Source organism: Leptosomus discolor, chromosome 3 (genome assembly GCF_034619465.1).
Source record: "Leptosomus discolor isolate bLepDis1 chromosome 3, bLepDis1.hap2, whole genome shotgun sequence".
Lineage (NCBI taxonomy): Eukaryota > Metazoa > Chordata > Aves > Leptosomiformes > Leptosomidae > Leptosomus > Leptosomus discolor.
Genome location: NC_141393.1, coordinates 75,138,161 through 75,166,133, shown reverse-complemented (window position 1 = coordinate 75,166,133; position 27,973 = coordinate 75,138,161). Strand labels below are relative to the sequence as shown.

Sequence of the window (27,973 nt, the reverse complement as noted above, 5' to 3'; positions counted from 1 at the left end):
CAGTCCAATAAATATTAATGATTTACTTTTTGCACCGCTCATCTTTTCAGAACTTTGTTCCAGCCTTCACATGGGGACGAGCTCAGGCCGATCCCTGACCTGTAATATTTTGCAGCAGCGCTGTGTCACTGTAGGTTTGCTCCCCGGGACGAGAGGAGGTCGTGTTGGGTTAGGCCCTCCTCCCTGCCAGACTGCAGCCTGCCAGCGGTTACCAACACCGTGATGGAGTGAGCCCGACACAGCACTCAACTTCTAGGCAGCTGGTGGTGGGTTTTTTCCTTTCTGTTACAGGATGCAGTTGCTGTATTGCTTATACAAGATTCATAAAGCAAATAACCCCAATGTAAATTCGAAATTTGCTGTTCAGCTCATCCATTGCCATTTTTGTCCACTTACAAGGACTTTTTTTTTTTTCTGTCAGGAATGGTTCCCTCATCGTGCTCCCCCTTCAACAGCACACCGCCGCACTGAGCGGGAACTGAGCTTCTTCATGCTTCGCGTTATGGAAAGAGAATTTTTTCTCTGATTTCTTTGTATTCACACCAGCTGCTGGTTCCCCTTCGACAACACGCCTTTATGTCTTCAAACTGTAACTTCTGACAGCCGACTTTAGGCGGCAAGAACGGTATCTGTCTATGAACTGACGGCGTTTTCTTCGGTGGCTTGTACCAACATAACAGGGAACCTGGGAACTGTTTTTACGAGGGAGCCACGGTGGCGAGGGGAGCGTTACACCCCGAGGGGACCCAGGACCACGGCAGGTTTCGCGGAGGACCCCCTCGGCCAGGCGGTCTCCGGGCCCCTCGGCTGCTCCTCACACCGCACAAGGAGCCGGCCTCCGGGCTCGGGAGGCGGCTCCCGGCGTCCCGGGCTCACCTGACGAGCAACAGGCGGCTCCTTCCTCCGGGGACGAGCCCTGGTCACCGAGCGCTTACCCAGCGGGAATCTCGGACCCCATCATCGCAGAGAAAGGGGGCGCCTGAAGGGCCGCCAGGGCTACGGCGGGAGCCCAGCCCAACCCCGTCCCTCCCCACAAGCCGCCGACGCCCCCCGCCACCGCCTCTTCAGAGGGCGCGGCGGGGCTGGGCGGGGGAACGGAAGGGAGCGGCACGGTGCGGCGCGAGGTGGAGCCTGTGAGCAAGATGGCGCCGGCGGTGCGGGGGCTGAAGAGCCTGGTGTGGCAGAGTGAGTGCGGGGTTCCGCTCCGCGCCCCCTTCCCCCCGCGGCCGCTCGGTGGGCGGCGGCGCGGGCGCGCCGGCCGGGAGTGCTCGCCACCTCTCGCCGCTGCGGCGCCGCCGCCTCCCCGGTAGCCCGGAGTGTTAGGGTCGGGGGTCTTCTGGCCGCCGAGGGTGGGGACGGGCCCCTCCTGGCGCGGCCGGAGGGGCGTTAGGAGCCGCGCTGCGTGTCGGAGCTGAGGCGGGCGGCCGGGCCCGCCGCGGGCGCTGGGAGAGCTGGGCCGGGCCGGGCCCGGTCGGCTCTGCGGGGGGCCCGGTGTGCGGCAGAGGCTGGAGGTGGTGACTTCTCTTCGGCTGTTTCTGGTCGGGGAGGCGGCCGCCCCGGCTTGCGGCGGTGTCGCGGGAGGCTGCAGTAACAGCACCTGGATAGAAACGATATCGCCGTATCCCGGGATAAGGGGGAACTGTACGGGAGGTAGCCAGCCGTGCCTGCTCTGGAAGAGGGGAAACTGAAGTCAGCTTTTCAAGGTCTTCCCTGTTGCTTCCGAAATGTCGGTTTTGGAGAGTACTCCCGGCCTTAGCAGGGGCTTTCTGTTCCGAAGTGACACTGCCCTCTTCCCGTTGGGTTTCATTTTTTTCAGAAGAAAAAGGTGGAGGTGTCCCCCAGTACTCTCGTCAATGAACTGTAGGTTTTTATCTGCACGTTTAGGAACAGGTTCTGCTGTCACAGAAAATGAAGTTTTACTTGTGCCATGCTTCACTAGAGTAGAAGGGCTTATAGTATTTTGGGTAGCATGAGACCTTTGGGGAAAGGCATGAGCAGCCACCTCATGCTGGACTTAATTGTACTGAGGTTATGACTCTGTGAGCAGCTCAGCCAGCCTAGTGACTGACTGTCACCAGAGCGGGAAGGTCCTGCTGCCTTCTCGTCTGCGGTTGCCTCCTCTGCTTCCACCTGCAAGCTTCAATCTGCTTGCTTGTGTTGCTGGATGAGAAAATAGAAAAAGGGGAGAAAGAGAAAAGCAGACTGTTCCTGTGGTGTTCAGTCGTCAGTTGCTGACATCTGTACCCTGCTCGGATGAGTTAGATGGCTCAGTTTAAAACTTCACCTTCAGAAATCCCTGCTTTCGCTGCTTGCTCTGTTAAGTCATTTGTGCCTTTAATTGTAAAGTGATTAATTTGTCCTGAGATGTTTTATAGAAGACTTGTATTTTAAAAGGAAGGAACCTGATCAAAGCACTAGTGTGTCATCAGGCTGTATAAGGACTTTTGAAAATGGTGCTGCCAGTGCGGACAACACCGGGAAGAAAGATTAGAGTGATGGTGAAGCACTGTGAATAATAAAACGTTTATATGGCAAACTTCGTAAAAAAGGGATGTTCTGAAAAGAATGCTTTGTTAGATAACTAGTTATTCTGGTCTTTCCAAGACTGTAACAGTAATGAAAATTGATGAACTAACTTTCAGACGATGTCTGGCACCTTGTTTATAGATGATTCAAGGCCATAAATTGCTTCTTTCTAATGTTTCAGTAAACACTTTTTTTTTTTTTAAGCCTGGTTTGTCTGAAAATACCTCAGTGATGCTGATGTTTCATGTAGCAGCTTGTTGTCAGTCTCTATCTTACTCCTGTTCTGTGAATAGGCAAAGAACTTGTAGCTGTGTTGTGTGTGGAGAGTGTTCTACCTGTGCTCCGGTATGGTGCTGTTAGAAACCCTTCTTTCCATCATGATGGCCCTTCCTGCAAGGTGCAGTTTTAGACTGAATCTAAGCAGAAGTGTGTGAAAAATATACTTCACCAAAGCTAGTTGTCAGTCAAGCTCACAGTTAGGGGGGTGGGGGAGGCTACGTGTTTCTAGGAGGCAGTAGTTCCTACTGATAAAATTATAAAAGTAACTGTATATTGCATCTCTGAGTGTGTATCTGTAAATAAGGGTATTTCCACAAGAAATTCTGTCTTTTTTCTTTTTTAATACAAATTTAAGATGTGATTTGGACTTGTATAATAAGATTCTAGCCTAGCCGTAGGTATCTATATTAGTTTTTTTAATTATTTTGTTGTTTCTGCAACTTTATTTTCCAGAACGCTTGCTTACAGTGAAAGCTGTTTTAGTCCTTTCTTCAGGAAGTATGTTATAAATGGGCCATTAACTTTGCCAAGGTGTGGTTTGCTTTTTTTTTTTTTTTTTTTGTTTGTTTCTTTATCAGACAGGGATTTGGCAGTCTGCTGTTCCGTCAGGGTTGTGTATAGTTCTTATCTGAATCGGGAAGTAAAAATAGAAGAAAAATGCCTTAACTAATTGAATGTATTCAAAGCAGACAAAATTAGAGAAGGTAGTTAGGATGCATGGTTGGTATGAAATTTGTGAGAAGGAAATGAAGGCTTAGACAAAAATGCAGCACTGTTCATACCTGGGTTTGTGATTGATTTTGGTGCATTCAGAATGCATACTGGAGACAAATGAGATGGTTTGGAGAGCCTGTAAAGCAGTGTAGGTCAGTTATTTGGGTAAAGCAGCTGCAGGTTGAGGTCAAAACAGGTAACAGTTGGAATGTTGCAGGGACAAGTACGCTGTGTCTGGTACACTGATAGCTTCGAATAAAATTTCTTTTCATAATGGCAAAAAGCTGCCTGCTATTTTTAATTACAGAAATGAAGTTCAAGACACAACTGGATTATGCATTTGTATGTTCTGGTTTATATTATAGGCAAGTAAGTTAAATTATTGTAGAAGAATATATTTGAGATTTTGGACAAGGCTCTTGGGCAGTCATTTTGTTAAAAAGAACTCTGTGTAATGCTAAGGACTAATTCCTTGGTAAGAGTGTTCTCATAAAATGTGAAAGTTAATGGCATTTTCATGAGGCTGAAGATTTGTTTTTACACCTTGTGTACAGACCTAGAAAAACGTGAGTAACAAATACACAGTATAAAAGTGACAGGAAAAACATGCCTGTATTGCATCCTGGATTCAGCTATTACGGACAAATTCATCTTGGTAGTAGCTACGGAGTGATGAGCCTTGTGCAATTTATTTATAGAGTATATCCAAAGAAGTGATAGGAGTCTCTATACCGGGCTAAGCAGACCTAGAACTTGTTGAAAATGGTGGATTGTGTGTAACAGGAAGGATATTGAATTGGAAGCAACCCAGAGGACAAGTTTGAGGAATGATAATGGATTTCTGGAGTTGTATAAGCAGAGAAAGGTTCAGGAGAACTGAGCTTGAGTTCTCTTGTTTAGCAGCATGAACAAAATATGCCCATTGCATCGCTCTTGAAATGTGCTTTTTGCTTAAATACCTTTTAGACCAGTGTTTTTGTCAGTTATTAGATGAAGCAGAATGTAAGGTTTTTAAGTTGCTATGCAGAATGTCAATGCTGCAAGAAGGAACTTGAGCACATTGAAAAGCTAAAGCATAAAATACTCATCTTTCAAAATATACTTGTGTTGGCATGAAGGAGCCTGTGTGGGACATCTTTGTAAAATAAAACCATGAGAAGCATGAAGTGAGACATCTTGGGAGCGCTGTGTGCTATGCAGTGTTAGAGTTGGTGAAATGAAATGAAATGGAGGCTGGGTGAGCAGGTAGGGTGCTCAGCTGGAAGAAACTGCTGAGTTTTGAGGCACTGGGCATTGGGGGTAGAGGTGGAGTATCTTGTGATAGTGTCACGCCAAAGGGGCTTGGACATAAGCAAATTTATTAATACTTATAAACACTGAAGAAATAGGTGTACTTCTTGTTGTATGCACACCTACTATTCTGAAACTTCTTACAGTTCTTTCACTTGGCAGTAATCACAAAATGCGTGCTGCATTTGCTCATTTGTATTTTAAGGTTCTGTTTCTATTTAAGGTTTTCATTTGGGGGGAAAAAAAGGTCTAGCTTTTTTAATGGACAGCAGGAGTCATCAGCTTAATCTGAAATTCTGTTCCCTGGGAAGAGAGAACAGAGTAATCAGGCCTCTTTTTTTTCCTATGTTTGTAAACACCAGGTTTTAAACAGTTCTCAAAATCTTCTGACTTTAATTAATACGTACCATTGCTTTGAGATCAAATGTGCATCAGCCTGATGACGCCACTCCTGAAAGTTGCAGTTCAGTCCTAGTGATCTTTAAAAGCTGTGAGTCATAACTCAATGCTACTGCTATTGCTGAATCCTGTACGGGCTTTTTAATTGGCATTTGTCCCAACGTTGTCGTAGCAGGAAAAGGTAATGGCTACCTTATTTAAAATAACTTTCAATTCCTGAAAGAACTGGTATTTTCTTAGGCTTATCTTGGAATTCTAGAGAAAGAACAAGGACATCTGAAGTTAGCATGTGTATTAAAATAGGTCTGTTTGTGAATGTGTTGGTCGAGGGGCTTTTTTGCATGTGCACAATCCATTTAGTGGAAGAGTTTGCTAAAGAAAAAACAGAAACCAAGTGAAATATTTACAGGTCTGTGATCACTCAAACTGATTTTTATGGAGCTATTTATTAGCAAAAATGAAAAATATACCTGCATCTTTCTGAAATGGGCAGGGACAGTTTGTGGTCAAGAATTCTGTAGAGGTATATATCAGGGTTTTTTGAATTCTTTTTTAGGTCTCTAAACATAGGAGTCTAAATGGGTGAATTTTTGTTTTGATAACAATTTGATTCCTCTGACTGGTGAACTGTTTGTCTCTGTTTCTTCTTACAGAGCTAAAATCATCAGTATTTGATGACTGCAGGAAAGAAGAAGAATGGAAGGTATAGTTTTGTAATAATTTTTGTAAGAATGTTAGAATCACTTGTTCAAGTAATCTGTGTCACTGAGTATACGCAAATAAGTGTCATTTAACAGCTGGCACTGTCATTTAAAATTATTTTCTATCCAAGTAGTGGATTTTAATTCTATTAACTCAGATATCTGTAATACATAATGAAAAACCTAAGGGCTAGTATAGGAAGAACAAATGGTTAGTTATCTCGATTCTCTTTTAAGGTTTGAAAAGAAATTAGAAAATGTTTGTTTATCTTCACCTTTCTTTTGAACGACTTGCACTTTTTTAATTTAAAAAATTATGCTGCTGCACATTACACGTGGAACAGGATTCAGCAGTATGATACCTATTAGAGCTGCTTAAGCTGTAAAACAGTTTTAGAATAAGCACAGGTATAGTTAAGCAGGCCATGGGGTAAATGAGTGGGAATTCACGTGACTTGTGTCAAAGAGGAAGTTTTAAAATACTTTCTAGTAGGAATAGTGGGGACAAGCTACTTATTTAAGATTGAGCCATCTTTTGAAATCTTGTACGTAGAGATCTGCCTTCTGATGCTATTTGAGATAAATTTCCTACTGCAAAGTTGCTATATGCAGGTCATGAAAAGATACAAAGTAATAAAATAGATTTCTGTTTCAAATTTCCATGACAAGTTGTTAAGGAAAGAACATGGATTTACTATAGCTGATTAATTTATCTAAATACTTGTTTGTTTGGTTTTTTTAAATATGTTTAGGTAATTCTTTTAGATGACTACACTACTAAATTACTGTCACTGTGCTGCAGAATGACTGATCTACTGGCAGAGGGTATCACAGGTAAGCATAATTCTTTTTAATATACAGATGGCTATATCCTGGTAAGAAAAAGGGAAATAATAAAATTGATGGTACCCTTGCAAAAAATTGTCTCAGTTTGGTTGATGAAGACAAATAGCTGTGGGATATTAGACTAGTAGACTTTATCTTGTACAGTAACTACCCAATTGTGATTTTTTTTTTTGGTATGTTTTTTAACAAAAAATCAAATATTTCTCTGCTTAGAAGCTAAACCACCTTTTTAAAATCTTTTTGCTGAAGATCGCTGTACACTTTGTTTGGTGTGGGTTTTTTGTTGTTTTTTTTGCTCTTATATTTATTTCTGGTTGATTGGTTTGGGTTTTTTTTTTTGTTTGTTAGTTTTATGGGGATTTTTTGGAGGTGTGGTGTGAGTGTGTGTTTGCTAACGTCCAGGATGGGGTAAATGAGAAAGTTATCTGTCACAGTGTGATTTTAAGGGTATTATCTGTCAGTTGAAGTTAAGGGAAAACAACAGCTCGGTAAGGAGTTTAGTGACTGTTAGTAAAACATACAAGAATAGGCAAATGCACTCTGCATTTTTTCGTAATGTGTTCTGTAAATCAGTGATATCTGCTGCTTGGAATTCATTTATGCTCATGAACAGTAGAGTTAGGCTATAAGAGCAGAGGAACTTAAGTACTCTAGACAAAATAAGGAGGCAGTAGTAGACAAACTGATGAGAGGTGTTTGCAAGCAAGTGGATGTGATAGAGGCAAGAATTTAAATTTGAATTCCATGTTGTGCAGATATATTTTGGCCTCTTCTCAAAACAAGAGATCTTGTCATAATTAAAAAAAAAAACAACACAACAAAATCTTGAAACTAAATTATATCAATGATTACTTTAACTGGAATAAACCCATAAGCAATATTAACAGTAACTAGATTGTAATTGTTCTGAACAACTTGGGAGTAGGTTCCAGCGGAGTGGTGTTTCTCATCTGCTGGAATGTCTCTCCTGTTCATTGATGATGTCCACTGTCAAAAGTGAATAATGGATGGATTGTGTTAGATCTCGGTTATGCAATATGCTTATCTAGATAAAACTTTGTTTTTCTACATGTATTTTATAAAAGTATATTTTCTCTAGTAAATTTTATGGGCTTTTCTTCCCTACAACTTAAAAACCCGATGTTTTTCCTGTCATAAAAAACTTTTAAAAGCTGCTTTTTTATGCTTGACTTTTCTGTAATGTTTGTTAGTGTATCATCCTGCCAAACTTTTTTCCTGTCTGTTTTTGAAATTGAAATGAACGCAAAATGTAAATTATGTCGTTTTTAATTAGCTGTAGGTTGAGATTTTCGGAAACACTTTGTAATAGACTATTATTTAATTGCAAGACTCTTCTTACTCCAACTATTCAGTATAACATGGTGCTTCTGGAAGTATAATAGCAAAGCTGTATACATTTAACTTTTTGGAGTGTATTTTTAATCATAGCAAGTACCACTTATCCTTTGTGAGAAACTTTCAGTGAGTGTGTATCCTCTTCATCAATAAGAAACCTTTTATTTTTAGTGAGTACACTACTGAAAAGAACCTGTCTTTCCATGTCCAGATGTCTGACATTATTTATCTTCCTTGTTCCTACCCCTCAAAATTACTGAGCAACATGAATCTCTGCATTCTCAAGCCAGTGTGCTGCAACAGTATATAGTAATGAATTTATTAAAGAGAGAAACCCAACAGTTGAGTAAAGCTGATTTGCTGAAAATGTCTAATTTGTGCCTGCAATTATATTGAAACAGAGTAAGTGCACAGGAAATAGGCAAAGGACAGAAGAGGCTCTAGTCCAAAATGACGCCCTGCGTAGTTTCATTCTCCCTCTCCTTCAGTGTACTGGAAACAGAACAATCTTACTGAGGCAGTTCTCTTGCAAGATGGTTCATACTTGGCCCCATAGTTTAAGCATGTTTGTATTGCCATACTTTTCTGTCTGAGGGCAAAAACTCTGCTTGTGTAGAATAGCCAGTAAAGATTTAGTTGTACAAATTCAATTGACACTAGACTGAGGATTGAAGAAGTCTTGTGGTAACTTGCTGTATTTAAAATAATAAAAAAATCAAGGCACTCTTAGCAGAAGATAGGTCCTTGCCACTAATTTTGTGGATAACTTGATTGGTGTCATTTTGTGGATAACTTGATTGGTGTTATTTTATCACCTCTATACTAAAATATGTATGGTGCTTTCCCTATGGATGCATAAAGCTCTTAATTATAAAAGTGTAATATTTCTTACTTTATAGTGGTGGAGAACGTATATAAAAACCGTGAGCCTGTCCCGCACATGAAAGCAATATATCTCATAACTCCCACCAAAAAGGTTAGTATTTTAAAGAAAGCAAGATCTTTCAGACTGAAAAAGCAGTCTTATTTTAAAATATTGATGTACTGTGTACAACTGTGCAGTTCTTAACTTTTGCATTTTCTGTGATACTCCTGTGTGGTGCTTAGTTTTCCATGATGAAAAGACAATGTAGTGTCCCCACAGAGTATGTTGCAAACATGTACCCTTTGATCAATGGAGGCACTGTTTCATTGCTTAGATGTTAGTAACCTCACTGAAAGAGATGTTGTAGCAAGTAATGATGCAATACATTGAACAATAGAATTCAAAGTAATGGCTCCAATAAGAGATTTCTGTTACTTCCTAAAAATTCTTGAGAGAACAAACCTCAGCACTATTACAGGTAGAAAATGATGCAAGTATCCTGCTTTGTGTGCTTCCTACAGTGATCTTGGTGCATGGCTGACCTTCTGTAATTGTTCATTATTCTTGATCTGGAATTAAAAATCTTTTACTTAAGTGTTTTCTTTTCTTCTGTGTTCATTTGCAGTATTCCTAAGTGGGACTGGGTAATTAACAGGGCAGGAGGAGAGGAGGGAGGAGCTTTGTCTGGTATGTGAGGAAAGGCAGAACATTGTAATGACTTTTTTTTTTTCCTACCCCCATAAGTCTGTAGATGGACTTATTGATGACTTCATCACTAAATCATCCAGCAGATACAAAGCAGCATATGTGTATTTCACTGACTGTAAGTAAGCTTTTGTGTTGTAGTTTGATACCTTTATGTATTTAAATAAGTGATCTTCTCAACTTTCTTTCCTGTAGTTTAGTACGTGAAAATTTTGGGTCCTGTTTCTTGAGGGAACGTTCGAGACTCAAGTCATTAACCATATTTGAGTTGCCAGGATGTGGTCACTATGCCATGTGGCAAAAGTAATTTCTTCCACAAGTACCAAACAATGTTGGATCGTTCTCCACCTCAGCTTTTAATTTAGGTCACCTACTTTTATTTTTAAAGTATTCCAGTCCTCTCATAGGAGAGTGTGGAGGAAGACAATTCCAAGTAGAAGTATGTATCTCATATAAGCAAAATAGTATTCAAATATAAATGCATGAGAATTTGCTGCAAGAACAATGTTTTGTAATTGGTTATTTTAGGTAGTTCAGTCAGGCTTGTAAGCTGGCTTTTTCCCATTGCCTGAAAGACGGTGCCCGCTTAGCCCTTGCATGCATGATACAAATTGCAAAGCAGAGACAATTAGTGCAAATGAGGTTAATGTGACTGCGTGTTCCTCTGCAGTCAATCAGCGTGACTAAAATGGCGTGTAAAGAAGGGAAAACAAAAAAACCCAAACGTGCTGCTGAAGGCAGAGGTTGTGGCTGTCTCTGTGGATGTCTGTGGATGGTGTGTATCTGCTACTGTATTTTCTCAAAGCAGTTATCAAATTACTATCAAAACATTTTGGTTTCTTGTTTAATTTCATGCTGATGCAGCAATTCTTGTTCTGGAAAGATACTGCTTTCTTGCTCTGTGTTCCTTTGTTGCAAGTGTGCTAGCTTTCAGTTTGAATACTTGCCAGAACTTTTGATGTTAAGAGGAGTTGGAGAAATAGCTCTGTCACTTCCAAGTCTGTGTATTAGTCCTGTCATCCAAATACTCCTTAAATTCAATTTCTAGACTGGGATCCAATGTGAGTGTAGTGGAACACATTTGAGATCTGTAATTAAATTCCATATTTCTGTGTTTTGCTGTTTGATATGTACACATCATTTCCCCCTTTAACCTTTTTGTAGCTTGGGAAATGTTTTCTCTCTCCTGTATGAGAAGAAAGAACAGAAACTTTTACTTTGATAAAATGAATATCCTTCACTGCTGCAGACTGCTAATGAGCATTCTACAACTTTACTTGCCAAAAGCTAGTAAAAATGACTACTGATGTTTCTGGAAAAAGATCTCAAACACAAAATATTGATTATAGATTCTTTTTCACTTTTGGAAGATTTGACAACTTTTTTTTGTTTTATTGTTAATTGGCTCTCAATTTAGAGTTGTCTGTTCTGAGTACTGTAAGCTTGTGAGTGAGTTGACAGCTGGAATGCGGACAAATCATTTATACTTAGAATCTTTTTTTTTTTTTTTTTCCTAGTTTGTCCTGACAACCTCTTCAATAAAATTAAGTCTTCCTGTGCAAAATCGATAAGGAGATGCAAGGAGATAAACATTTCCTTCTTCCCATATGAGTCTCAGGTAAGTTTCATTCTTTATCTCAACAGCAGAAGATAGCCTGGAGGGCTATTTTCAAGTGTTGTTGACCTGCTAGAAAACAATTAAATAGAATGTAGCTTTTTTTTTTTACTGACAAACTGTATGGGAGACATACTGCTGTTTTGACATATTTCCAGCACTTGCCTGTATTTTTCAGATGCAAACAAATGCTCTTGTGCTTGAACATTCACTGTTTGCATTTGATCTCTTTACAAGAGTTGGAGTCAGTTGCAGTAAGGAGGTTAGAGAAGAAGTCTTCCTTAACACAAGGAAACTATTCTGGCTTGGTTTTAGTAAGCAGTAAAGTTAGTTATTTACTGGGATGTTATTTTGACAACCTAGGTAGGTTGGTGTGTAGGAGTAGGAATAAGTAGAACTAATTACTTGGTGAGAATAAGGAGAGCAAATGGATGAAGACAGTGAAGGGGAAGGGAACAAAACCAAAGCCTTACAAAAGAGAGGAACAAAACCCATGACAACTTGGCAAACTTTTTCAGAGGAAAACACCGAAATCCATATTTTCCCAATTAAAAATTTGAAACCATGAATGGAAACCAATCAGTGGTTTCCCTGTGAAACCACACAGTGGGTATTGTGTTGAGAAATAATTTGTTGCTCGTGCAATTCATCAGATACAGAAAGCTGAAGTGCGTTCTGATACCCACCAGTACAGTGAAGCCCACAAACCCTGTGCACTCTTGGGAGTTGTAGAACTAACCGTGAATGTTTCCCACAAGTCTTCCTGTGTTCCTCAAACCTTATGAATATACTAAGGGTCAGAACTCTTATGTGTACCAAGTGGCAGGTGCATATAGGAAGAGGTTGCTGCTATCCATATCTTATTGTGGTGCAGTTTCCTAGTTTGAAGACACACTCTTCTTTACAATAAAGGGGTTTTATACTTTATATTGAAAAGCTATCAGAGAATAATTAGTGTGGTGGTTGCTTGGTTTGTTTTCCAGTGGTGTTGATGTTCCCAAGCTTTGTTTCAAACTGGTTTTGGGAGTTCTCTTCAGAAAAAGTTTCCCCTACCATATAAGGCATATGAAAATTTTGTCCTGGTTCTCTGGAGGACTTACCATGAAAGCAGAAATTGGGACTACTTTACTAAAGTTGAAAATAAGCAGCACTTAGTCTCTTTTTGTTTTTAGTTTAGTTTTGTGTTCTCAGTATTTTGGGTTGTGAGAACACTTTGAATCCTTAGCAAAGGAACAGAGAATGTTAACTGGTTTTCCTAATTTAAAATCCCTGGGCCTGCTTTCTGGGGTGATAAGAGTGAATGATCAGACTGGCTCTGGGCAAAGTCCCAGTGATTATCTACTTGGATGAAACAAACATCATTATCTGGATGGATATTCTTTGGCTCTGTAGTTAGAGTCCGTCTGAAGCTGGAGAAAATCAATTTGCTAACAATGGGGCTGTTTTCATGTTTGCATTCCATTTACTAAACTGTTGAAAATGTTTTTCTTCTGTGTAGTACTAAACATGTTCTGTCAAGGTTTAATGCATTTAAACAATTTCAATTCTTGGAATTAAAGTCTTCATATAATAAACAGATACAATATGTAAAATTGTATTTTAAACAAATTTAACTTGATACCTTCCATGATCATTTTGATGTTGCATCGTATGGCTCTATACGAGACACTGGATGGTATTTAGTTCTGCCTGTCTCTGGTCCCTCCATCTGTACAGATGGTAAGCAATTTGAAAAATACAGGAGGAGAGTAACAGGAGAGTAACAGAGGAAAAGAGTGTGAGAACAAGAAGCAGATGAGCTGAACAGGACAGAGTGAGGACTGAAGTGTGGGTTTGTTTTTTTTTAAGGTATATTATGTATGACTTTTTATAATTACAGCACATAATTTTAAAGTATTAGCAATACTTTTACCAGCTGTTTTAGAAATACACAATTTAAGCCTTTTTTTCTTTGTTGTGCCTTACACAGGTATTTACTCTCAACGTCCCAGATGCGTTCTACCGCTGTTATAGTCCAACTCTGGAAAAGACAAAAGATAGAGATGCTGTAATGCAAGTAATGGCTGAACAAATTGTTACCTTATGTGCCACGCTAGATGAGAATCCAGGAGTGCGATATAAAAGGTGGGTCAAAAATAGTGCTGTTTAGTGTAGTTGTGTGAGGCTGCAGCATAGTTTCTTTTATTGTGGATTAATAGTTTTTAATCTGCAGCTCTGAAATACGGAATGATAGGAATTTGTGAAGTGTAGGCAGAGCAGTGAATTATTTCTCTGTGTATTCATGTAACAGTACTTACTCTGTTTTGTTATGAACTGTTTATTTCATGTTTGGTCAGTACGATGACAGTCTAATACGCTGCATTCTAGTACACCACATGCATAGTCCTGTAACAGAACTGCTGCTGTTGGTAGTTTTGCAGCTCTGCTTGGCATCAAGGAATTAAATTGTTGAGGCAGATGGGATCAGAATTTCTTTGTAGCAGAGCTATTGAAGAGAATACCTCTTCTGAGCTTTGATACAAGGTACAGAGTAGTATCTTTGGAAGTCGAAGTAGGCATCTGAAATTATGCTCAACAGTTGTTTTCTGTGGTGTAATGAGAAGTGGTGCCTTATTCTCTGCAAAGGTAACAAAGAAACAATTGCTTGACTGTTTTTTTTCCCTCTTTCTTTCTTGTTCTTTTCTTTTTTTCTTGTTTCCCACTTCTGAGTGAGACTTCTAGGTGCTGGACCATGTGCCAGCTAATGTCAGTCTTTTGGCTGAAGCTGTTTGTACTGTGTGAAATACCTGAAGCATTCAAAGAGTGGAATCGTAATGTAAGAGTGAAAATATATTTGAGGTGCTTGGAATGGAGTTCAGAAACTGCTCGTGAAACCAGAGGATCAATCTAGGGAGTTCTTTCTGTTTTAAAGGTAGCATTTTAGTGTTTTGATGAAGACATTTAACTTATTTTTGCATGCTTCCTTTTTTACCAGCGGACCATCTGATAAAGCCAGCAAACTTGCACAGCTTGTTGAAAAAAATCTTGAAAACTACTACAAAACTGATGAGAAAAGCCAAATAAAGGTAGAAAGTGAACTAAAATATTTGCTTCTCTTTTGTAAGTCTAGGGGGGGAAAAAAAATAACCTTTGGAATATGTTTTGACGATAGGTTCTACAAAACCAGTTTTATTTATTAATGAAGGCAACTAGTTGCCTTTTAGTTGTTTTTGTGCATGAAAGCAACTTAGAGGTAGTAATTGATAACATAAATCTGTATGTGAGCAAATATAATTTGTGTGATCAAACTAATCGTAGTTGAAAAACTTGCCCTATGATAATGTAGGGGATGATACAACCCTGAAGACAAGTGGATAACTTTTGTTTTAACATCACCTTCCGTAGGGCTACGTGTAGAAAGGACTTCACCGCAGAATTGAAGTGTTTCCCATTAAGAGATTTGTTGACCACAAAGATACAGCTTTTTACATAAGTAATGTTTTTGATCTGTGGGCACAGACTGGGGCAGATTAGGGCAGCTGCCTAAATGCAGAAGTACAGAGTGAACCATTCTGACTTGGTAACATTCCACTGTGCTACAGAAATACACGTACCTGAAGCGGCTGCCACGTTACTAAATCCCAAAATGAAACTTTCAGTTGCATGTTTGGAGTTCATTTTTTCTGTATTGCAGCACAGTATAGATAATCTGCTCTGAAGCACAAACGATATGCTTAGTTGTGAAAAGCCAGTAAGAGGCCTTTTTTTTTTTTTTTGTGGGCTTTTTAACAAAATTTTTTCTCATGCTGTGAGGTTACTGAATGCATTGCAGTGGGCTAAGAGCATTGCCTTAAAATTTGTATTTAAAACCGCTGCGTTCTGGTTGTCTTTTAAATGTTTGTTTATGTTGGTAAACACTCGGACCACATTTCTTAGGTTTTTCAGTTATTTTTCAAAAAATGTCTGCAGTGCTGTAACTTACTGTAAATAGATTTAACCTATATTAACTCTGTACTGTATGTCTTAACTTTACATTTATTTGATGGCTTTCTAGGCTAAAACCCACTCCCAACTAATAATAATCGATCGTGGCTTTGACCCAGTATCAACTGTACTTCATGAACTCACCTTCCAGGCAATGGCATATGATCTGCTACCAATTGAAAATGATACTTACAAGCAAGTACTTTAAAAAAAAATAGAAATCTAAACACTTTATTCTTTATAATATCTATGGAATTGTTTAGCTGAGTTGCATCATAGCAATATTAGCTGCTTATGTTACGTAAGGGTTGCTTCACTTATTAGTCTTTCCTCTTGGATTTGCAGCTTCCTCATTTAGTTGAGATTAGGTAGCATCTAATTGGCATTTTTGCTAAGTTTTGAGTCTTAACAAATTGCAGTTTTAAAAACAAAGAACTTTGTACTAGACTTGAAGCAAAATCTTGGTAGTGCATGTTTAGTGCGTTTTCTTTCATACTGTCAACCTTCTTGGCCTAAGGCAGCAAACAAGACCAGTAATTGAATACTGAGAAAAAGCTTTGTTATTTCTCGATAACGCTCACTTTTATTGCTGTAGTCATTTAATTTGTGTAGTTGTTGAAATGTACATTTCCATCCTAACTGCACATTTAGGTAAGCCGTGTTCAGTTTCTAAGCATTATTTTATCACTATTTGGGATAGCAGGACATTGTTTTGCATGAGATATGTCCTTTGCTGTTGGATTGTTCTGATACCAAGGATTTTGGTAAGACTTTGCTCTCTGATGGTCTCATTTGCTGTAGTGGGTCTGATGGTCTCATTGTTTAGTTAAGCAAACAGGATTGTGTATCTTTTGTCAGAAACACTTGAGTGAATGTTTTCGTAGAAAATGTAGAAGTCTATGAATCTGAAATTTTTTCAGTTTTTTCTAGGTAGTCATGATCTGACTTTCACAATTAATCCTGTAATTCTTTTATATTTCTCTGCTTTCTGGCCATATACACTGTGTGAGTTTCTGTAAACATGAAAATGTTATGTAGTGTGATTGCTGCCTTGCTTTATGGGTTTATTTGTGTTTGTAGGAAAGTAATAGCTGGTCTGTAATGCTGTGAAGCATGTGTCTTGTATATGTGAAGTAATTTGTCCTCTTTAGTCTATTTTGTTGGTGAATGGGACTTCATTTTCCTTCAGTTACAAAGTGTCTTATAGTAGATATAGAAAGCTGCGCTTTGTAATCTCACTGTGTATTGCTTTGCACACAATTTGCATTTGAAGCCAAAGGGGAGCTGGCATTGGAAGCTGAGGAGAAATTGAGATGCATGTAAATGTATGATTGAAACTCTAGTTACTGTTGGTTTAAAAGAATGTCCAGAAGCTATTGCCCCAAAGAATCATTCTAAAATTTATCTGCTGCTTCTATGTTCAAAGATGTAATCTGAAAAACCCTTATGTAAATTATTTTGTGTCAGGCAATAGCTTGGCTTATAAGTTAAAACCTGTGTATGTTACTGCTATTACATCTATGTTGATTAAACCGTAATAATTAATAATGAGTTATGAAAATGCGGGGGGAGGGGACACCGAAACCAAACAACTGTCTGAATTTTGTCTTGGAAGATACAAAACAGAAGGACCTGCTGGGAAGGAACGGGAGGCAATTCTGGAGGAGGATGATGAGCTCTGGGTGAAGATTCGGCACAAGCATATTGCAGATGTGATAGAGTATGTGAATAAATAGTAAAAACTAGTTTAAAATGCAAGTTATAAAAGTTTCTTTGGGAGGGAATATATTTGAGCTGTTAAGTAGGAATACAGGCAGTAGTGAAGATCGTTTGCCATATAGACTGCATCCTGTTAAAGAACTGATGTCAGGAAGAAAAACTTTCAAAAAATATAGTATGTACAGAGGTATGCAATTTTACTAGTAACAGTTCTTGAGGAAAATGGAAATAAAATTGTTTCCTGGGAAGTCTTTTAAATCTGAAGGGATTATTTTGCATAAAGTACTAGTCAGTTGATGTGGTAACTTCCACTATGCAGATACCGTAAACAGAATGTTTAACTTCAGTTTCCTGTCAAAAAACTCTCTTCTCTGAAGAAGACCTGTGTTTGAAGCTTTTACTTCCATTCAGAAGTTTATCTTGCACAGTTCTTTATTCTTAAAGATCTTAAGAAAAGATTTAAGAACTCTGGTACTATTGCATTTTATTACTTCCGTTGTCTCTTTTTTTTTTTTTTTCAGGGAAATACCAAAACTTTTGAAAGAAGTTTCATCAAAAAGAAAAGCAACAGAAGGAAAAGTAAGTTGTTTAAATTATTGGGTTTGTTTTTTTTTTTCTTGGTAATTTATTTTCAGCTGATCAGATCTATGTAATTCATGTATCTATTACAGAAGTAGAGGCTTATCTCAATGGCAATTTTAGGGGAGGAAAACAAAACCAAGGTTGCAACAGGAAGGGAAACAAGAATGTCAAATATTGGGGGGGAAAAAAAATTTTCAACTTGTATAATTTCTTCACAGTTATCAATATCTGCTCTGGCCCAGTTAATGAAAAAGATGCCGCACTACCGTAAAGAGCTTAGCAGGGTAAGGGGTCTTTTGTAACTACAACTTCACAATAAATCATTTTGTACATTATAATTTTCTACGTTGTTGAAGTCAAGTTTCATTCTGTCATTTTCCTGTTGTGTGCTATGTTACTTTTCTCCAAATTATTATGTTCACCTACTGTAAAATTTTGAGAAGAAAACTTGTTTCCAGGTGTTTCATTTTAATATGTAAAAAAGCACTTAAATGATTTGTGTGCTTTGAGGACTGAAGCTAGTGTATGTTTAATGTTTTAAAAGGCATTATGGGTGTCAATCTCTAAGTGAAGGGTAAAACACAGAAAAAGCATGATGGTATGGAAGGATAGTTGAAGGATTGACTCTTATAACCAGTAAAAATGATTGCTTGATGTGTGTCAAAAAAAAAAAAAGGCAAGTTATGGCAGCTGGTGGCTTTTTTTTTTGTCTTCTAGCAAGTTCTTCATCTTAACTTAGCAGAAGATTGCATGAGCAAGTTCAAATCTAACATAGAAAGGCTCTGTAAAACTGAACAGGTATGTTGGAAAAAGAAAAAAAAACAAACCACAAGTCAAACAACTTACTGCAAATGCGACTTTTCTTGTTTGCAGGAATAGATGCTTTTTTTTTTTTAGCTGACAAAAGTATTGTCTCTTGCCTTCTTTTTGTGATCACTTTTTGAGGTAGTAGTATTAAAGCCAAGTGAGATATACAAGGCTCTTACTCTGCTAATAAAGGAAGTGCTTCTAGAGTTTTGGGTTCCTGTCTTTGAATCTGGCTGACTTGTATAAAGATCATCTTTTGTTTTCTTTGTTCAAAACTCCTCTGAAGTTGACGTACTATGTTCTGGAGAAGAAAGCCCTTTTAAAATGTCTGGGAACAGCACTTGTTAGTGAGGCACTATGTTGTAGTACTAATCTCAAGTTAAAAACTATAATTTTTACTTACATGACTATATAAATGTGTCATCATCATTATATTTATATGAATATATAAATGTATATATATGCCAATGACTCCAAGCTGTGGTGCAGTCAACACGCTGGAGGGAAGAGAAGCCATCCAGAGGGACCCTGACAGGCTGGAGAGGTGGGCCTGTGCAAACCTCATGAAGTGCAGCAAGGCCAAGTGCAAGGTCCTGCCCCTGGGTCGGGGCGATCCCAAGCACAGACACAGGCTGGGGGATGAATGGATCCAGAGCAGCCCTGGGGAGAAGGGCTTGGGGTGCTGGTAGATGAAAAACTGAACATGACCCAGCAATGTGCGCTCACAGCCCAGAAAGCCAGCTGCATCCTGGGCTGCATCAAGAGAAGTGTGGCCAGCAGGTCGAGGGAGGGGATTCTCTCCCTCTATTCTGCTCTGGTGAGATCCCACCTGCAGTGCTGTGTCCAGCTCTGGGGGCCCCAGCACAAGAACGGCATGGACCTGCTTGAGTGGGTCCAGAGGAGGGTCACGAAGATGATGAGGGGGCTGGAGCACCTCCCCTGTGAGGACAGGCTGGGAGAGTTGGGGTTGTTCAGCCTGGAGAAGAGAAGGCTCTGAGGAGACCTTACAGTGGCCTTTCAGTACTTAAAGGGGGCCTGTAGGAAAGGTGGGAAGGGACCCTTTGTCAGGGCGGGTAGTGACAGGACGAAGGGTAATAGTTTAAAACTGAAAGAGGGGAGATTTACATTAGATGTTAAGGAAGAAATTCTTTCCTTTGAGGGTGGTGGGACACCAGAACTGGTTGCCCAGAGAAGCTGTGGCTGCCCCCTCCCTGGCAGTGTTCCAGGCCAGGCTAGATGGGGCTTTGAGCAACATGGACTAGTGGAAGGTGTCCCTGCGCTAGTGGAAGGCAGGGGGTTGGAACCAGGTGATCTTTAAGGTCTCTTCCAACCCAAACTATGCTATGATTCTATGGATTCTAGGTATCACAGTTTTAAATGTTTGAGAGTGTTATGTAGTGTTGTTATAGTGCTGTAACTATTGAAATTGTCAAAGACTTTTCATAGTGAGTTTAAATTGATGCAGCTTGATTGTTTCCTGAAACCTACGGTTTCATAAAAATGCATTTCAAAACACAAACCAATGCTTTTTTAGTGACTACTCACTAAAACAATGTTTCTTTGTTTGTTTTTAAATTTAGGATTTGGCTCTAGGAACTGATGCAGAAGGTCAAAAAGTGAAAGACTCAATGAGAGTCCTCCTTCCAGTTCTGCTCAACAAAAGTCATGAGAGCTATGACAAAATTAGAGCTATTCTCCTGTATATCTTTAGCACAAATGGTATGATAAGCTGCCCTATTGTTTTTTTTTCTTCAGCGCTATGGACTTCAAGTTTTGGGATGAACCAGTATTTTTAGTTAACTTGAGCATCTGTATTGGAGTTGATGGCCAAGTTTGAAAGAAATACTGTCCATCCTCTGTAGCTTCTCTTCTCTCGAATTAGTAGCAAAGATACTATTGATAAGGAGTTAAGGGATTCAATACAAGTGGAGATCTGTACAGTGTTTTAGCATCATTCTTGTGCTTGTATATGTCCAACAGCTTACACTTTTTCCTTTTCTTGTAGTATTGAAGCTGTTAAAGGGGGAGCTCCGTGTCCATTGCAACCTGAAATTAAGTCAGTGGGGAAGAATTTGTAGGAATTTGTAGTAGAGGAGGTGGAAACTGGCAGAATGTTGGTCTGAGCAATTGATAACAATATTGACTTTTGGTCTCAAAAATGGACCGTTAAACAAAACTTATCTAAAATGTAGTATTACATTAAACTTAGACTGGCCAAAAAAAAATCTTGGACTAAATAACAGCCCAAAATGTGTGATACAAATTTGGTTTTACTCAGTCATGTGGTAATTAAGTTTTATGTTTTTCTTGTGTTGAAGGAACTACCCAGGAGAACTTGGACAAGCTGATCCAGAATGTACAAATTGAAAGTGATAGTGATATGATAAAAAATTGGAAATACCTTGATGTTCCTGTTATCTCTTCAGTAAGAATCTATTTATTTATTTATTTATTTTGTAATTTCCTACCACCCAAGCACTTGTCTACAGCTCTTTCAGCAACTCTTAGCAGTATTATCCTGATCTCTTTTTGGAAGCAGGCAATTGCTAGGATTTCTTGGTTTTATATATGTCTAAGTGGTAAATCCTTTAAACAATTAACATGAATAATTTTCGAAGAAAGATACCTATAGCGTTCCCTCTACGATCATCAGATGGTGACTTGAGCTAGCTGGTTTTGGAAAGCACCAACTTATTTAGTTCCTTGTCTCTGAAATCAGTATTTCTAGTGTATCCTGAATTCTACACGTATTAATTGTTGTTCTTTGTTATTATTTCTTTAAAATTTCCTACTGATTTTCCCTGTCGCCCTGCTACTAACTGGGAATAAGTTTCAAAAATCCAAATACACTGTATGATAACAACCATGTTTTGAAAATCTTTTCAGTCTGCTGCTCAGCAGCATAAACACCCAAGAAGGGACCGTTCTACAGAAGAAACTTTTCAACTTTCTAGGTGGACGCCTGTTATCAAAGATGTTATGGAGGTAAATTTGACTAACTAGTTAATTAGTAGGTGCATTGCAGAAATTTACTCAAGTGAGCTGTTACAGCCAATCTTTTGAAATTCCATAGTATCTTGAGTTACCTTTAAGTACATGGGTTGAGCAAAGTGATCCCTTCTAGTCTGTCTGTAATACAGAACATCAGACTGCTGTGTGGTAGCAATGCCCTTTATTGGAGGTCGTTTCAAAGGTGAAGCAAATGAAAGAAAGTCTTTATGAACAGCTTGTCCTTGATTGGCAGTGTTTGGTGTAACTTAAAGATCTGGATTTCCGCGCCCCACCAGAAGTGGAGTTGCTTTGTTCTTAAATCTCTTCCTAAGCATCAGTTAGTGACTGATGTCAGACAGAATAGAGAGTTCACTGGACCTGTAGTCTGACCCAGTGCTGTCATTCATAAATTCTTAGTGACTTCCACATGTTCATTTGTGTCTGCAGGGGACCCTATCTTCTCTCATATACTGCTATAGAGAAGTTACATATGTTAGGGTTGTTACAAATGAAAAGCTGCTAGTGAAATCTGAACAGTTAAGTGAATATTATCTTTATAAAGAAAGCATATGTACTCCCAATTCCTTGTGATACACAGAAGCCTTGTAGTAATTGTTAACATTACACAGTCTAGTGTTTTGCTGCATAGGAGGGTTGTTCGTGAGATGCTGCTTGCAGTTCATTGTTCTAAGAAATTGCATGTGCTGGCATTAAATTCCAGTTAGGCATCCTTACTGGAAGTTGAAACTTGGTGGGTTTTAGGTCTACATGGCTGTTTAAAGTGGGTCTTTGTTCTGCCCTTCAGGATGCTATAGAAAACAAACTAGATTCAAAAGACTGGCCTTATTGTTCCCAGTGTCCTCCTACCTGGAATGGTTCAGGAGCAGTAAGGTAAATTATTTAATTTCCTGAAACATAATTTACTCATTTCTCAGTATTTTTGTCATGTCCATTCTAAAACGTTATAAAGGTACGCTTACTAAGTGGTGAAATAATGTATGTAACGTAATGTTAATGTGTAAAACCTGTATTTTTATTTAATCTAAAATATACTGAACTTGGTGGTTAGTTTAATAACTCTGCTTAGCCATTTATAGCTTTTTATTTGGAGTATCTCCTTTTGCTTCAAAGTTAGGAATAACATTTCCATATTCCTAGACTGAGAAGTTTAAAACCATTGAGCTTTTCACTGTAAAGTAGTTTCGGGAATGGATTCTCAGTATACTGTGACTTAGGCAAAAAGAATGTTTTCATTTCTTCTGAAAGTTAATTCTGCTGTGGTAGTGGTGGTGTCATTCTTCAAGTTGATGACTTGAGTAAGTTAAGTGCAGCTTCATTGGCGCTCTCGTTGGGGAATGTGGGCCTGTTAGACATTTGACCTGTGTTGTCAGGGGATGGTTTAGAGAAGCCCAGAAAAGTGTGAGGTCTTGAAATGAGTTCTCTGCTAGGGAATGTGGAATGAGGTGTTCTGTGTACTTGCATATTTACTGAGTAGTACTGAGAGGTGACTTTGGAATTATTTTTTTTAGCTCACTAACTTGTACTGTCCCTTCTTTCCCTTTTTAATCCCATTAGCTATTGAACCTTGTGACTAATACCTGCCAATTTGACAGCTGTATCACTTTTGGTAGTGTTATTTAAATGGTGAGACAGCTGAATAGAGATGAGGGTTTCTATTGCAGGAATGCTCATTGTAGTAATTAGATGCTGGAATTCATAGGGAGGGATACATTACACATACGCTAAATGTGGAGGGGACACTTGAACTGGAATTTGAACCTTACTAAATAAAAGACAAAGGTACAGATACACAGCCTTAGGAAAACAGTTTTGTTACTTCCACTGCTAACCAGCCTGTTGCTTTGTTCCTGGATATGCACTGTGATGATCAATGCAAGGAAACACTAGGGCAAGTCCCTGTACGTTGTAACTGGATCTCTTACAGGCTGGTGAAATCTGGGAATCTTTTAGGCACCCTAGCAAAGAGAGATCAGGACTGCAGATGATTTAATCTGAATCTGCAATTACTATAAGTGTGTTAGAAAGTATATTTTAAGAGCTTTATTTGTCTTGTTTCTAGCTGACTGAATCTTATTTGAAAACAGCCACATTTTTTTTTTTAGAGATTCTGTTCACATTTGGAGACTGAAAAACCTAAGACTTAAGTTTTTCAAATGAACCTCTCATGAAAAATGCCACTGGAATTGCTAGCATGCAGAATTAAGCTGCTTGGTATAAGTCCTTTCTGTGTGAGCTGTGTGTACAACAAGGTTTTTGCTTTGTTTTTATTTTCCCCTTGTGATAACAGAATAGTTTGAGTAATGTGCTAACTTGTTTTCATTGAAATACTTTTAATTATCAATTTGTCTAAATTCTTTTGCTGAAATTACAATCAAACCATGAACCACATGACTGAAATCGTTACTGCTTAAGTGTATGATTTTTACCAAAATTAATCACTAAATCTATGTAAATGTCATCTTATGAAATCTTTTACAGTGCGCGCCAGAAACCTAAAGCTAGTTATCAAGAGGAGCGAAAGAGTAGTGCAAGACTGATTATATTTGTGATTGGAGGAATTACATATTCTGAGATGCGCAGTGCTTATGAAGTTTCTCAAGCCTACAAGTCCTGTGAAGTTGTTATTGGTAAGCTTGTCTTGGGAAAAGGGCGGTATCTAGGGGTTTACTACATGTGTTGCTGGAAAATGTGAGGATCTCTTTTTTTTTTTTTTTTTTTTTTAATGTTCACTAAGTTGGTTCAGTAAACTAATACTATAGTCAATGTATATCTTAAAACTGTGCACTTAAAAGTATCTTTTTTCGGTTTATCTAGATTGCTTGATGTTTGGGGTTTGTGTTGTTTTTTTGGTTTTTTTTGCAATAAGGTTATTAAAAAGTTACGCTCTACAGAAGAATCACCACGAATTATGTCAGAGAAATATATTAAAGTAGCCTGATGTATAGCAAAAAGGATTTAAACAGACCTATATTTCCTTGCATTACAGTTTCCATACAAACTTTTGTATCTGCCAGTGCTTTACCTTCAGCTACACTTACTGTTCTCATTGGTTTTGGAAGTAGTAGGAAGGCTGGCAGACTAGTGCAAAACTGCTCACTTTGGGAGGAAGGGAAGATAAATATTAAAAAAAAAAGCCAACAAACTAACAAAACAAACCCCTTGGGGGTTGGGGGGAACCAAACCAAAACCCCAAACAAAACCAGCCAACTCCAAAAAGCTTTTCCAGGGTAGCTTGGTTGACTTTGCTAGTTCTTGTCATGGATTCTTCAGAGACTTCAGACAAACCATGCCATGGTTTGTAGCTTTTGCCCTGAAAACTGAAGTAATCTCCCTAATCCTCTTAAGATTCAGCAGTAAATGCATGAATTACCAGCTGGGGTAGTAATCTCTCAGTTAATACTTCAGAGGCAGAAAATGCTTGTTCCATCAGCTGGTGTTTCAAATAATCATTTCCTGTAATGCTGTTTAAATTTAGGTGCTAAAACATCAGCATATACAATATATCAAAACAGAGCTCCTAGGTACAGAACCTTGCCAGAGACCTGTATCCACCCGGCAGCTGGTGTCTGGGTGCAGGGTCATGTAAAACATTATAAATTGCTTGACATGCCTCTGACTGGCAATTAAATTTAGTCTTGAGTTTCAAAAAGGATTAAATCTATCTACCATAATTTTAAATAAATAAATACTCTTCCCTAAAGCAATAACAACCTTGATTCTGTGATCTGGAGTCTGTTACCTCAAAATAGCGGGAGTTGTTGTAGGTGTGTTTGGATGTGTGGTTGATTTTTTTGTTTGTTTTTTGGTTTATTTTTTGTTTGCTGATTTCATTGGTGGTGGTTGAGGTAGGCTTAGTGCTGGTCCTAGTGTAGTGTTGCAGTGGAAAGGCCAGGACAACAGGAATGTAGTTTAACCAGACTGTTTCTTCATCTGAGTTACAACACCATGTTTAGTGTAGGTCACTCTTCCACTGTAATGTCTGGCACTAACCACAGCACTGTCTTCCCTTTTGTTTAGAGGTAATTCTTGTAGTTTTGTTTGTAATCCTGGTTTCTGAGGGAAGGTGGTAACTGCCAAATTTCCATGCAGCTTACTGCAAGATGAAAATCCTCCTGTATTCCTGATTCAGAACTCAAGCAATATTAGCCCATTCAGATTTACAGTAGTAAAACTAAAGGTTCAAGACAGCCCTAATCTTTTAAACAGTTAAGAGTTCACATTATAACTGTACGGCAGCCCTTCACGGCAGAAATTGTAATCATGCTCTATGAGAACGACAGGTAGTTGTGCACTCCTGAAGAATAATAAGAATTTTCTTTGCTGCTCCAGACTTGGAATTTATTGCAAATTTTTCAAGGAAATGTTAGTCAGTAAAAACCAGTTTTCTGTAACTGATATTTCTGTGGAAGACTGCAGTTTGTGGTAATATCTAATCCAGATGGTTTCTGCCCAGGGGAAGCTGTGGAGTCTCCTTCTCTGGAGATATTAAAAATCCATCCAACCGTGTTCCTGTGTGACCTGCTCTAGGCTAACCTGCTTTGGCAGGAGGAGTTGGACCAGATGATCTCCAGAGGTCCCTTCCAATTCCTGCCATTCCGTGATTCTGGGATAAAGCCTGTCATTAACTCAGCCTTTCACAGAACGGGCAGACTTCTTGCAGGCTGGGACAATTGCATACAGCCAAAGTAGCCCAGGCTCAAGCCTATGTTTCAAACCAGGGCAGGGACTTGAAACTTGTATCCGAAGTAAAAGTCCTGATCTGGATGTCTCGGTGTGTGGAAGAGGGACATTGCCTACCTAATGGTGAATATGATGACACTTGATATGGTAACACATAAAAACACTCTGAACTGTACTTTTTCAGTTTCCCAGGTACAGTAAAAGACACTGGCATGTGACTGATTTTTTTTTTTTTTTTTTTCTTAAGAGGGAATGTCTGAGAGTCAGAATTTCAGACTGATACAGTTAATACTTATGTTCTTTTTCAGGCTCTACTCATATTTTGACACCTAAGAGACTACTGGATGAAGTGAAGAGCCTTAGTAAACCAAAGGATATGGTCTGCATTAAGGATGAATAGAAATGCTGACGTTTATGATGCGTTAGGAAAAGACAAATAGTATGTATATATCCTTATGGAACTGACTTTTCTAAGTACTGTACCAGGACACTACACGGTTCTGACTAATGGAATGTCACTTTATAACTTAAATTTGCTGCTTTGTTGGGAGAGTAGAAGGCAGAGGAAAAAATCAACATGTGTGTTTCTTAGGTTGTATTTAGTATAGACAGTGTTACACTGTAAGTGCTTTTCAAAAGGGCATGTTAACACTAAAAGTGATCATAATTATATATATATATATATACACTGGAATTGTCTTTGAGAACTGTGAAACCTTTCTATGATATAGTTTATTTCTAAAAATGACTGCATTAGAAAGAGCCTAGGTTCTTAGAAGCTTCGGAAGAAAATCTGTAAATATGGGTTTATGGTAAAAATATTTCACACAAGTGCAGGGTTTTAAACTAATATTTTCTGTAAAATAACTCACTGAAAAATCTTTAAATATGTGTAATTGTGAAAAATCAAAAGGTTGTTTTCAGATGGTGGTGGGTAAAGTAGAAAGTTAATCATGGAAGTACTAAGCAGTTCTAATTTCAATAAACACTTTGGAGAAATGCTGTCAACTGTGCACTGAAGTACACTTTGTATTTAAGTATGTATAGGGATTATTACTAAAGCTTTTCAAAAAACCCTTGATTCCTTACAGACTCCCTTGTGATTGTGTCTACATAGTCAGTCTGTTTAAGAAGTTGAATTACCTGTGATACAGAAGTTCCAAAATTTTAAGCATGAATTCTCTTTTTGAGGGAGTCGGGGCAGGGGAAGAGGAGAGGAAAAGAAGGGAAGTAGTTGAATCTTTCAAATGGCTTGGTAGTTTAAAAAAGAAAAGCGAAAAGCAAACCACACAGCAAAACCTGGTGCATTCAAGAGAATTTACTGTTTTCTGCTACTTTGTTACGTACTAAGGAAAAAATACATAAATTTGTGTTGAAGGGGACCAAATAAATTCTAAATGGTATTAATTCTGTAATACTGGTAATGTTTAGATTTGTCTTAGAAAATTACTTAAGTAATTAAAATTACTAACCTTTTAAAGGGATGTTGTATTGAGGTGCCTTGAAATATTAGTTTGTTGTATGTAGAATCTGAGAGAAATGTCGTAATGAAAAAAGAATAGATTACTCATGACTCTTTATTTACATTTTTCCCAATTGTAAGGGTATTTTTTGTTTTGCAGGAAGGTGGTTTTGTTTCTTTTCCCGTAACTTTCCCCTCAGGTTAACTAGTAGCTTAAGAGAACATCTTGCTAGGTAAGTTCAGTCAAAGTTAACTAGAAGGTGGAAAAAGGTCAAATTCCCCCCCTACATCAGAGAGGAATGAAATGAGAGAACATTATATAATGATTCTAAAATGTTGCAGGACGTGGGGTGTGATGAGGATATAAGTGGCTGTAGCTTTCAAATGCACCTACGTGAGCTAAGCATCTAACGTATGCTGACTTTATTTCCATGGGAAGACAGGCACAACAC

At 38.6% G+C, this 27,973-nt stretch overlaps 1 protein-coding gene across 1 annotated transcript; it reads left to right on the top strand.

Moving 5' to 3' along the window:
• The first annotated feature begins 1,142 nt into the window (after window positions 1-1,142).
• Window positions 1,143-26,459, top strand: STXBP3 (syntaxin binding protein 3). Its single transcript, XM_086462597.1, has 19 exons — window positions 1,143-1,185; window positions 5,862-5,911; window positions 6,662-6,743; window positions 9,011-9,087; window positions 9,721-9,799; window positions 11,199-11,299; window positions 13,266-13,420; window positions 14,271-14,361; window positions 15,330-15,454; window positions 16,875-16,979; window positions 17,500-17,557; window positions 17,779-17,844; window positions 18,278-18,358; window positions 19,948-20,086; window positions 20,686-20,792; window positions 21,254-21,352; window positions 22,164-22,249; window positions 23,858-24,006; window positions 26,368-26,459. The coding sequence occupies exons 1-19, from the start codon at window positions 1,143-1,145 to the stop codon at window positions 26,457-26,459; spliced, it is 1,785 nt and encodes a 594-aa protein (XP_086318723.1).
• Window positions 26,460-27,973: the final 1,514 nt, after the last annotated feature.

Excerpts from the sequence above, each read along its gene's own strand:
- STXBP3 (XM_086462597.1), top strand. The coding sequence starts at position 1,143 with ATGGCGCCGGCGGTGCGGGGGCTGAAGAGCCTGGTGTGGCAGA. Across the intron at positions 17,845-18,277 it reads ACCGTAAAGAGCTTAGCAGG|CAAGTTCTTCATCTTAACTT; the intron begins GTAAGGGGTCTT and ends TTTGTCTTCTAG. Across the intron at positions 20,793-21,253 it reads ATGTTCCTGTTATCTCTTCA|TCTGCTGCTCAGCAGCATAA; the intron begins GTAAGAATCTAT and ends AAATCTTTTCAG.